This window comes from Harmonia axyridis, chromosome 2, assembly GCF_914767665.1.
Source record: "Harmonia axyridis chromosome 2, icHarAxyr1.1, whole genome shotgun sequence".
Classification (NCBI taxonomy): Eukaryota; Metazoa; Arthropoda; class Insecta; order Coleoptera; family Coccinellidae; genus Harmonia; species Harmonia axyridis.
This window is the reverse complement of record NC_059502.1, coordinates 64330237-64342413: the sequence shown is the minus strand read 5'-3', so window position 1 is coordinate 64342413 and position 12177 is coordinate 64330237. Positions and strand designations below refer to the sequence as shown.

The 12177-nt window shown below is 33.6% G+C and overlaps 1 protein-coding gene across 12 annotated transcripts in view; it reads left to right on the top strand.

The window, feature by feature from the left end:
• LOC123673840 (Down syndrome cell adhesion molecule-like protein Dscam2) overlaps positions 1-12177 on the top strand; it is a 92870-nt gene that overhangs the window by 33674 nt on the left and 47019 nt on the right. For 4 of the 12 annotated variants that reach the window (XM_045608560.1, XM_045608551.1, XM_045608552.1 and 1 more), the window contains exon 1: positions 4876-5109. In XM_045608560.1, coding sequence (XP_045464516.1) covers positions 5034-5109 — 76 coding nt within the window. In that variant the 5' untranslated portion in view covers positions 4876-5033. Of the gene's footprint in view, positions 1-2042; positions 2186-4864; positions 5110-12177 lie in introns of those variants that run through there. The other 8 variants (XM_045608555.1, XM_045608554.1, XM_045608553.1 and 5 more) reach the window with 4 other exon arrangements.

The following is a 12177-nucleotide window of genomic DNA, read 5'->3' as shown; positions in this document are numbered from 1 at the left end:
TCCTCCCAACTTAAAATTTGTCAAATTGTAGCTAACCCAATATCTAAACGAAAAAATACAATCAGCTGGCTATAGTATAGTGTATTATACGTCAGCTGGTGCCTCAAACATGGAAAAAAAAAATTCATTAATCTCAAGTATCAATACAAGAGATCAAAAAAAGAATGAAATAGAGGTGATGGCACGATCGATATTGAAATAGATGTAGAGGATTAAAATCGAGTGAGGCACAAGAAACAAGATCTCGGTAATTTCGAACGAGTCCAGGTGTCCAAGGATCAGTATCCTAGTCACTAGACCGTAGGGAAAATGCAATTATCTGATACCTGGCATTCAGTGCAGGCTTCATTTACCGTAACATGATTTTCTTCGTGTCGATAATATGATTTGCACGATAATGCATAAAATCATATCAACTTCTACACAGAAAGGGGATTTCAGTTCGAGATAGTTTTGGTTATTGGACTAATGATGATTTCAATTTACGCTTCTGGATATAATATCATTCGATAATAATTCTCATAATTCATTATTAAAAGTCATTTATAACCAATTCAAACTTTTTGGTAGTCAAATTTCTGAAAATAAAAATTTAAAGGCACACGATTCAAATTGGTCCTTAATTTTTTTTTCAAATATGCTAATATATTCATAAAATTCCGATCTATAGGGTATTGTTTCAATATACAATAGTTTCGAAATTTTTTTATTACCCTGGACCTGAATTTTCTGAAAATCTTCAGATAAATTAACTGGTGACAATTCTTCCTTTTGTCTGCTGCCTAGTCCTATATATTTGGATGTAGAATGACGATTTGAATCTTAGCGCAAATTTTCATGGTGATCACATGACTAGAACCATAGAAAATTGAGGAAGAATATGGAAAAAATCCCCCCTACATACCAGATATAATTCATCATCAATGAGTTAAATCTCATCGTTTGAAAGCATTCCCAGTTAAAAATTCGAGAAATATAAAAATCGGGGAGCTCTATTTGAAGAACAAACACTCAAAAAACATCAATAGACAGTTTCGGATAATGATCATTTCATCAGGAGCATAATATTTTCGTTGTCCCTCAAAGCAAATATCAGTATTTCGAAAATATTCTCCATAATTTGCTGATATTTTATGTGTGAGTAAATACCATCTATGAAATGAGATGTCTAAGAATTAATCTACAGTTATGTCTCTTGGGAAAAAAGAAGCTCTTGTTATCTGATATAGTAAAGGAGCAGAATTATTTTTCGATCGTTCCCTTCTCACTTTTCGCTATAATAAAATAGAACAGAATCAAAGGAGAAGGAATGAGTTTCCTCAGCACGCAATTCTTATTTTCCGTTCCATGTGATTTTCCTTTCTTCAGGAAAATGGCTTCACATCACAATGAATAGAATTTCTTGCAGATAAATTTAATAAAATTCTATAGCGCATATAGGTATTTTGTTATTACACCCTGTACCCTTTATATCAAATAATGCTTTAACTGTGGAAATCGCATAGCAGAACATTCTTTCGATACCTAGGATTTATGTCCAATCTACTTTGAATCGGATCAAATTCGAGAGAGCTAATCACTAACAAAGCCCCCACTTAGTTCTTAATCTATTTCAAGATGGCTTAGACACACCAGCAATTTCAGTCATGTTATTCAAATCTATTACGATCTGGAAATTCTCTCACTGAAAACATGATTTAATTTGTCGATTTGGAAATCATGTCATTCGAAGGCATAGCACAGAAATTCAACCACAGATTCGTATGTTTTCCATGGTTTTGGATTTTTACTGAGTTAAACTTGATGACATAGAATAAAGAAATTCCAAAACCCCGACTACCAATCGATGGTTATTGACAGACCGAATTATTAAGTAGTCTATGACTCTGACTACATAAATATTTACGAGAATCAAAGCGTTTTTCTCCAAATTGTCATTTCTAAGGTATTTTATACACATTTTTCATTTACGTTACGTTTGATATAATCATTTATTTTATCAAATGGTATTTTGATGATACTAAATACGTTCTCTGTTATAGATTTATGATGTCTCATGAGTCCTTTACTAGCAGTTGTGATGAAAATAAAAGGCATGGAAATTCTGAGAAGATAATAGATTCATCATTTTCCCAGAAGTGAAAAAATACGAAAAGCTCTTTCACATTGAGGAAATGAACCGTCGGTGAGTAGTTATAACAATTATATAATAGTCAGAAACAACTTTTTCAAATTCTAACCTATAATGTTGCTGATTTCAATCATAGGCAAAAGCAACTGCAAACTATTTGTTTTTACATTTTTTCTAATGATTATGGAATTGTCCAAAATCATCAAATTGATAGTAGGTATTTTGGGGATTTTTGTTCAAATATTACTGATATAATTGAAAAATTGGTTTTGAATTCTCTAACGTGGTTTATACAAGGTGTTTCAAAATAAGGTAATGATTCTCATGAGGGTGTATTCTTAGGTGATCATACCAAGAAAACATTTTCTATGAACCTATTATTTAGAAAATGTCATATTTATCTGTTATAATTCTTGTAGGTGTTTTTGTTTATTCTTTTCTTGGTGACCTAAAAAAATTTTATGGTTGTTATATAAATCTAAATTCCACCCTCCTGCCCTTGTTCGAGAACATATCACGTTCTAACCGCGTGTAATATGAACCTCAATTCGTCTTAACTGATTCATTTAGATACGATAACTTTTCAATTAGAGATCTAGAGAGAAATTAATGGTTTATTTCATCCTAAAGAGAACGGTGTGCCTAAGGTGACCATTTATTTCTTAACTCAAAACGGGACACCGGTTTATTTGGATCAAATCAGTGGCGTATCCAAGAGATTGAGTTTGATGGTTAGTAAAAGTTTTTTGCTGGTTGGGTGGATTAATTTGTATTCAAATAGGTAGTCGAAGGAAGAAAAAAACACGGGACCAGCAATCAAAAGAAGGGGCAATCCCATTCAAAACGTGAGGTCTGGTCACCTTAGGTATATCATAACCGATGGAAAACCTTAACGGCCAAATAGCCGCCACAGCTACGGTTGCAGCACCATTTCCTTTTCATGAAATTTTCGATAACCATTTCTCGGATTATTTGCGGCTGTATGTCCTCTATAACTTCACGAATTCCTTCTTTAAGGTCTTGAATCGATTGTGGAGCATTGGCATAGACCTAATCCTTCACGTGGATTCAAAAAAAGTCACCTCTTCGATAAATAAAATGGCCATAAAATTTTTCTTCCAAATTGCGATTGTTTCGTAGCTTGTGTAACAAGTACCGTCTTGTAATCAATATCTTCCAATTAGGACAATCAGAAATAATCAAGTCTGATTCCCAATATCGATGATGAAACGTCAAACCTGTGATTTCGTCAACACCACAGGTTACAGCAGGAATATTCTCACTTGTTCTGGAACAACGCACACGGTTTCGATTTTTCACATCACTAACTTGTCCGAATAGCTCAAATTTTTCTACCAGTTTCAATATAACCGACCGAGAAAGTGCTTCACGATGACCGAAAGGTGCTTTAGTTTTGCCAACTGTGGCTGCGGAATTTTCACCATTTTGTAGTGAATTTTAACAATTTCAACGCATTATTGAAGCGTGTATCACTTCATTTATTTTTAGTAATGTAGTAGTTTTTACTTGTCAAATGTCGAAAGGTGATAGCTGTCCAGATAATCAAAATGAAAGCTCTCATTGGGAAAACCCTTCACAGAAATTTTGGCTATTCAGCGTTACCTGGCTCGTCTTCGAAGAAAAAACAGCTCAATGATTCCTCCAGACCACATTGCGCACACAGTAACACACTTTTGGTGCTTTGCTTCCTCATGAATTATTCGCGGATATTCTGAGCCGCAAACGCGGCAGTTTTGCCTGTTAACGAAACCATCGAGGCGGAAATGGGTTTCATAAATAAGAATAATTTTGTTCGAGAACTACGTGCTGTTCAAAGATCTAATTTGTGGCATTGGTCCATCGTGTAACACTCTATATTCACTAGATAGCTATGAAATGTCATCAATGAATCTGCTCATCATCATTGAGTGATTATGACAGTGATTTTCATATATGTACCAGGTTTTCACTATAATTTGACCCCCCCACCTTTAAATTTTGTTACTAAAAGAGGTACAAAAAAAATTTTCCTACAAAACCTTCACGAAATCGACTAGAATTTTTTTAAATGATTTCACAAAACGAAATATTTACAGAGTGAGCAACATATTGATTGCAACTTCATTTTTTCAAATGGAACATCCTGTATATTTTTCTATATTTAACTAGCTCTTTTTCCCCTGGTTTCGAATATATAACATATTTTTGGTCTATCTCTCTTATTCTGAGTACCACAGAGTTTCAAATTTTAAGAACCACCTGGCATGCTCAGTAATCAGTTTTCAGAACTGTTGATTTTGGATCTTTGTAACGATGGACTTTTTGATCAGACCACATCAAGAACTAAAATATACCAAAAATTCAGACAAATCCAACTAAATGTGCCGTTGGTCCTTTTTGAAATTTTGAAATTAGCTCTGGAATATTAAATAAAGAATGATGCTTAGAAATAAGCGAGTAGTTCATCCCAGAAATAAACATGAAACAGAGATGATCCAATTGATCGAATATCAAGATTTGATGAACCGATACTGATCACTCCTCTGCCATAAAAATCCTCCATATATCAATTCATAATCCGTCTGAACCAACTTCGAGTTTTCCACCCATTTCCATTACTTTTCCGAACCGAAAAAATGCCACATTTTTCGAGAGCGGAACCATGACGCGCACACCGAGATCTCTCCTCCAGCATCCTTGGGGGCGCAAGTGCAGTTATCCCAACGACATGACAGTTTGGGGAAGGCGTTCCGCTGAAACGGATGTAAATAGTAGGGCAACGTCGATTATCCCGACCTACGCAATTGTTTCATCCCATTTTTTGCATGTTCCGAACTTTATGGAAAGTTCATAACATCCCCCTTCATGCGCTCATTCTGATCATCAGCCCAAAATCGCGTTTATGAGTGTGTGTGGTGAATTCAGGCTTCAGATTATGCCTCTGGTGTGTTTTGGGATAGCGATAGCGTTTTTAACAGGTAAAAACAGAAAAACATTCACTAATTTCGAAAGACCTTTTCCAGATTATCATGTTGAGCTATTCGTTTATTGTTTAACCCAAATACACTAATTGTGTGTGTGCGCCCTAGTATTTGTCGCTCAATACCGAACTTTGGAATTAATTAATCTGCAGAGTAATGCAAACTCCATTCACATATCCATGTCGTTTCCAATTTGTCCAAAATAATTGGTTTTGCCGTTTTCAAACAAAGGGCATAGCAATTGAGTGTTTTTCGAAATGTAGGCGAATGCAAATTACCCAACTTCATTTGAATGAAATGTAGGTTACCACCATATTTGTTTATACAACCACTATTAACAGCAACTCAATCAAATAATCTCCAAAAACACTGAGAGGCAGAACACCTAATGGACGACAAATTTCGATCTATTAGGAAAGTTGCATTATAGAAAAAAACCAAAAAAAAAAAAAATCCGAAAGCCGCAATAATTAACACCCTTTTGAACGTGTTAAATAGCAGATTTCGGATCCGTTCTCGGAGGAATCAATCGCATTCCATTTCCTTTAGGCGCCAATTCTTTGCGCGCCTTCCGCTTGTATTCGGAATGGAATTTCTGCTTCGTCTACGGCGTTCCAACATTTCCTCGGAGCGCTTATTGGAATTCAAATCTGGGATGAACGGTTGCCGCTCTAATCCAAACAACATCGTGTCTGCAAGGTTCTGAACATTTTAGGTGTTATAATGGACCTAAGTCGATATAGAATAGGTTGTCATTTTCGGAAAATATACTATGTTGCTTAATAATCAACATTCAATATATGTATAAGCTTTCATATGTGTTTTAATTGAATGTCAATATTTTAAGAGGTTGATTTTGTGCTGTGCTATATTTTGTTTATTATTTAATTTCATTAAATATGAATCAGGTTATTTGGCAATGTTTGTTTCCTTTGAAAAAATTACACAATGTGAAGTTGAACTAGTTTCCATGGAAGAGGGAACTAATTGAATCAAAATTTTTTCAGTTTTGATATTTCAAAAAAAATTTCCAATTATTTTCATAACTGTATACAGTTTGTACTGGAGTTCAAAACCAGTATTAACAAATATTGGAAAAAAAAATTCAATCAATTTTTTTTTCATGAGCTACTACGATGTTTCACATTTTTATATCGATAAAAAATCGAGACGCCGCAAATCACATCACTTTATTCACTAGGGGAAATTTTTAGATAAAGAAAAATCATACAATAGCACATAAAAAAAGTACTTATACAATATATTGGCAATGATGCGTCTTGATACTGTAGATATATAATCCGAGAAGCAGAAGAAAATAAAGATAGATAAACATTTGAGGAAAGGAATTAAAAGTGGGCGTGTTCGAAATGCTTCGGTCTAAATTAATTGAATTCTGAGTTTTTGAAGGATAAGGCCGTTCGAAAATTTGTTTTCCTTTTTCAGAACGACAGATTCGATCGTGAAAAAACTAACATTTGTATCCAAAGTGTGAAAAATGTTAAATTTCATGCCGAGAAAAATATGGAAAAGATATTACCCACTATTTCAGTAAACAGAGAACCGACGGAGTGAAGACGCTAGGTGATCATTTGAAATAACAAGTTCAACAGGGTGTTCCTAAATTGGAGGTACAAATTTCAGATTCCTTGGTTAATTATGAGGAAAGAAATCCTATAAACATAGGCCCGCAAATGCTTTGTTATCAAGATACATGGTGTTTTTTGTAATTCTATTTTTGGTTGCGATAATTATACGGATTCATGAAATCTTTATAAGACATCGCTACAGATCGTAAATAAGCACCAAAACTCTAATAATAAACATTCATCACAGCTTACTTGCTGGATTCTATGATAATTCAATTTTCCGGAGAATTTCGAGAGAATTATTTGAAATTTTATTTCGAAATTAGAAGGTACGATAAAACTAAAATTAGTCAAAAAGTTTTGCACTAAATCAAAGTTCCTTTCTTAATTTTTCAAACTACCAGTGGTCCATCAAAAAAAGTTTTGGCGGAAAAAGCGGCCGCTATTCCAGACATAATATAAACCTGTAGATTTTCAACCAAAATTCTCGAAGACAAAGCCCATGTTTAAAGGAATTTCTTTCTTGAAATTATCTCATCTTCGTTTATACCTCCAAATTAGGAACATCCTGTATATTATGAATAACAATTTCAAACTTCTTGCAAAATATCGTGTTGATAGCGTCATAAGAATCAACAAATTCTAGCAGAATATGAAAAAAATCTAATATTTCAGTGACAACAGTTCCCACTGTATTGAAATTTTGAAAGTTAATAAATTGAAATTAGGAAAACACAGAGATTTTAAGCGAGCATTCATTCATGAGCCAATTACACCTTGGGATATACTTAAATATAGTTTTATGATACCCGAAGACGACATAGGCGCACTGAAAAACGAGCCTTTAAAATCTGTTCCTCAATTAGATTAAGAGAAAAAAAACTATTGAAGAAATTGACTCTTATACACATTAGTTGTAACTGTTTATATTTTGGAGTTACGTAATGAAAATGAAGAACTATGTTTATACATCATTGAATATCAAATATCACATAAATCAATTTTATCTTATTAATTTGCGATTATAGAAGAACTCGTATAAATATGGGCCTAAATACACTCCAAACTACTTAAATCCATTTATGCTGCTCACTAATTGAAAACCCCTGTATAATAATAGCAATATGACATGGTTCTTATCGAATAGAAGGGAGAAAATTATAGTATTTCTGAATTGTATCAAAAAGTTCATGAAAATTAATGAACTTCATTATTTGTAATGAATGTTTTGAATACAATTGGCATTGTTCCATCGAATGTATGAACGGCTTGAATTGAATTAAACTGGGGCGATAAGTTAAATGATATTGAGTGAATTAATTCTACGAACTAAATACGCACTGAATTCACTACCCGAATTTTGAATGATAAACCTTTGGAATAAGCCAAAGAGAAAATTTTCATCCCTTCCGAAATTTTACATTTTGCGTTTTCAATCGAATAAAAAAATCTGTCAGTCGCCTAGAGATCTCCTCGAAAACTATAGAGTTCTTCTCACGAAATTTTGCAATGAAATCATTTATGATACCGGAGATACGTCGAACTGGATATCACTTTCCTTGAATTGAAAAAAAATCAACACATAAAATTTTGAAGATTGCTTATTTACACAAATTGACTATGCAAAATTATCTTCTTCTTCTTTTTGCTTATATGAGCTGGTAGTTCATAGAGGTAGGCGTGTGCCTGTTAATATGTTAATAATAATGCAAAATTATGAAATTCCAAATGCGCAATGCTATACCTATCTGTACTGAATTTAATATTTTTCAGCACAAGGCTCTAGCTCAATTATTTTCAGAGAGAGATATAAAATATTCAATATTCCCCTTTGAATATAATGAGATATTATTAGCATTACAACCACGTTTTCAATCACATGCTCTTGAGCTTGGGGAGTCACGATTTGTGCACGGTTCGATTCCGAATTATTTTTTTGTTTTATTTCACAAGACACTTCTTATTGAATAATCTATATGATCTACAGAGAGTAACAAGAATTGTCCATTTTCTTGTTGTGAATACATAGAGTTCATTCATGCATTCAAGAAAAGTAGCTTGTTAGTTTCGGAGATATAGAGTGATTCATGATTGTTGACCTAAACTTCTAATATCCATAACTTGAAAATCAGAGGTCCGGTTTTGTTTAAATTTGGTGGATTTGTTCACTTCATATACCCTGAGGATGGAGAGGCTTTTCAACAACCATCCTTGAATTTTCCAAGTTTCAAATGCGAAAATTCTGCTTATTGATGTAGCCTTCGAGGTGAAAATGTGCCTCATCACTGAAGATAATTTTTCGATGAAAATCCGGATCATTTTCATGTGTTTCAAGGACTCAATCAGCGAAAATACGACGTTGTTGATGATCGACCGTTCTTAACTATACTCTAAAAGCCTTTAGACCTAAGTCTTCATGCAAAATACGGTATAATGTTTGTTTGTGGAATGACTAATTCCCAAGATCGATGAGGAATCGACAAATCTAGGTTTCAACACGGCCTACATCAGCTTTAAGTATACTCAGTTGTTTTTCTTGTTCTGTTGGCCCAACAGCTCAAATTTGTTAACTAGTTCCACATTGCCGACCGAGAAATGGTATTTTTGTTTGTCAAATGTCAAAAGATAACTGCTTCAAAAGTAACAGTTGCCCAGATTGCTGTTTAAAATGAAATTTTTTGTTGGACATCTCTATATTTCATTTAATTGAGAGAAATAATTGATTATTTCAACCAATAGAAAGGATACTATAAATTATATAATACCATTTCTGGGTTTGCAAAATCCATGCGAATATTGAAATAATAAATCGATTGTATTGCATTTCAAATGGCGATATTGATAATGCGAACGACCCAATACTCAGAAACCAGAGGTATATTTTCAGAATCCACATGAAGTGAAATACTGTTGGTGTATTTGTTTAGCGGTTTAATTTCGAAAGCGAATTCAAAACCATTCGCCAATTCCGATTATTCGATATCCTGAAATGGGAAAATTATTATTTCCATTTAAATTATTGATACGGCATGAAATAAATCGAATGTGACATCAGAATTAATATCGGGAGTTTTGCTGAAATTCCCGAAAAACTACTTCCTGGAAAATTATCGAATTATAACAAATTCTTTTTTATGCCAAACTCATTTTGCTCTACTTTTAATTATGAAAAGCCTATTCAACTCATGTTGTAATTCAATATGGGGATTCCAGTAGGAAATTAGCAATCTATTGAACTTCCTCTTCTATCTGATCCAGGGGAAATCACGATGTAATGGCAATACATTGAAAAGAAAGAATCGAAGAAAGCGCTGGCTTGAAATCAGGACCTTTTGAGCAATCCTCATTCATGTGCAAATTGCTCCCTCGTAGACCACATACTCATCGTTCCTATTTCCGGCTTAAAATTCGAAAATAACAGACATTGTGGTGAAATGATACATACATACATAATCAATACAGAAAAATATATCGTTCAAGGAGAATAAGGAGTTAGGGTAATGATCTAAAATACCTCACGAGATTAATACTGTCTGTATAAGAAAAACTAAAATAACACAGCACTTCCAGTTATTCTTCTCACAGTTATACAGTTTCTGCTCAAGGGCTGAAGTACATAAAAAAGTTAATCCTTGCATAGAGTCACAAAATATTTGTCAGATTATTATGAGTTTTTCGACGTAGATTATTGTTGATACAAACGCCTCAATAACACATTCATATTATTAGCAATTATTGATAAAAACTGTATTTAGAAACGAATTAAAGTGTGAAAAGTAACAAACGAATTATGTATTGTAGAGTTGAACCGGGACATCCGCCATTTTGCAACCTATTATGCGCCATTATGCGTTCCATAAAGGATGTCCTAACGAAAATTTGAGACCCCTAGAACTCAGAAACGAAGAATTTCCTAAAATTTAAGAAAAAAACAGGTCAATATGTATCGAACAGAACGATTGTCTCTCAGAGCAACATCTTGTGATTCTTTACAAATGTTTTATTTGTTCATTTATTTGTGTTTAGTTATTTATTTATTGTTGCTAATATGTCATAACACAAGCCATGCGTTTCTGAAAAATACTCAAGAAAATTCTTCAAGATATCAGGAAATAGAATTATTCAATCAGCGGACAAGAAAATTTCTCAATTCAATCCCAAGTACGATTTTTCTGAGAAGTTAGAAAATTTCCACTATTGAACTAAATTTTTGGCCGAAATGTTCGATGAGTTGAATGACGTGCGGGAGGTTACATTCTACTGAAGGAATCGCCTTGTATCTCGTTCGTGTTTACGAAAAACACTTTGACCAACGTTTTCCTACAGAATACAGATTAATTTCAAGGGCCAATGGTTTGTCGAACCTGGCTTTATTGCTATTTGTCCTCGCTCCTCTAATCAAGGTGGATGTAATTTAAATATTGTATAATCCGGATTTATCAATCCCTTGATTTTAATTTCGTTTTTGTTGGTCTCCCGGAATCGAACATAAAACGCAGTTACCTGCGAAATTGTAACAACGTGTTTTGAGACACGTACGAGTTGTAAATACCTACGGCATTCAGAGCTTAACTACAAAACAGCGAAAGGTAAATTAATTAAACATGGGCTAAATTTTACATCAATCTTCTCTGCACAATTCGATCGATTTCGCTGAAGATACTGGAACTGGGGAGTAAATTCTAAAGGGAATTCCAAACGAATAGATAAATTACATGTCAACAAGAAGTAACTTCGAATTGAACTCGAATTATCAAAATAAATGTTATTCACTATACACAATAAATCAAAAAATTACGTGAAATTTAATATCGATCTTTGTATGGATAATTGTATTTATTAGCAATTCAGATAAAATTAAGAGAAGCACTGACTTTGAGCACTCGTCAACTGACTCTTATAGACGAATAACTATTCGTCTATTGGAGACCACAAAACTGCTACATGAGGTCTAATTCATTACGATTCCATTATTTTATCGAAAACAGGAATGTTGTTGAAACAAACCTGAAATTCGATGTACACCGAGGTGTAAACTAAAGGACCAGGCTGAATTTTTCGTATGATATAGAATATGACTTCCTGAACAAGAAATTTCATGGGTCCAATTCAATCCAATGACTAATTTTCGAATTAGAGGATGTCGAAGTTGGAAACTGAACACTATTGCGCGACGAATATTGCTTACCCATGAAGTAATATTTTCAGACTGGTTTTTAATGGATATTATTAATATTTGACTCACCCCGTAGGTGAGTCGAACATAATTCAAAAGTAACAATGAAAATTCCATACAGAATGACGATAAGAGAACGAAAAACGAGATCATGGATCCTTGAAAATTTATTTTCTTAGTCTTATATGTAGTTCTTTAGATGCACTCAGTGAGCATCGAATTTGGGACACCATATACAATGTCTTTCATTATACAATAACAATAAATACACGCCAACATGTTTCTCACCATTACTCTGAA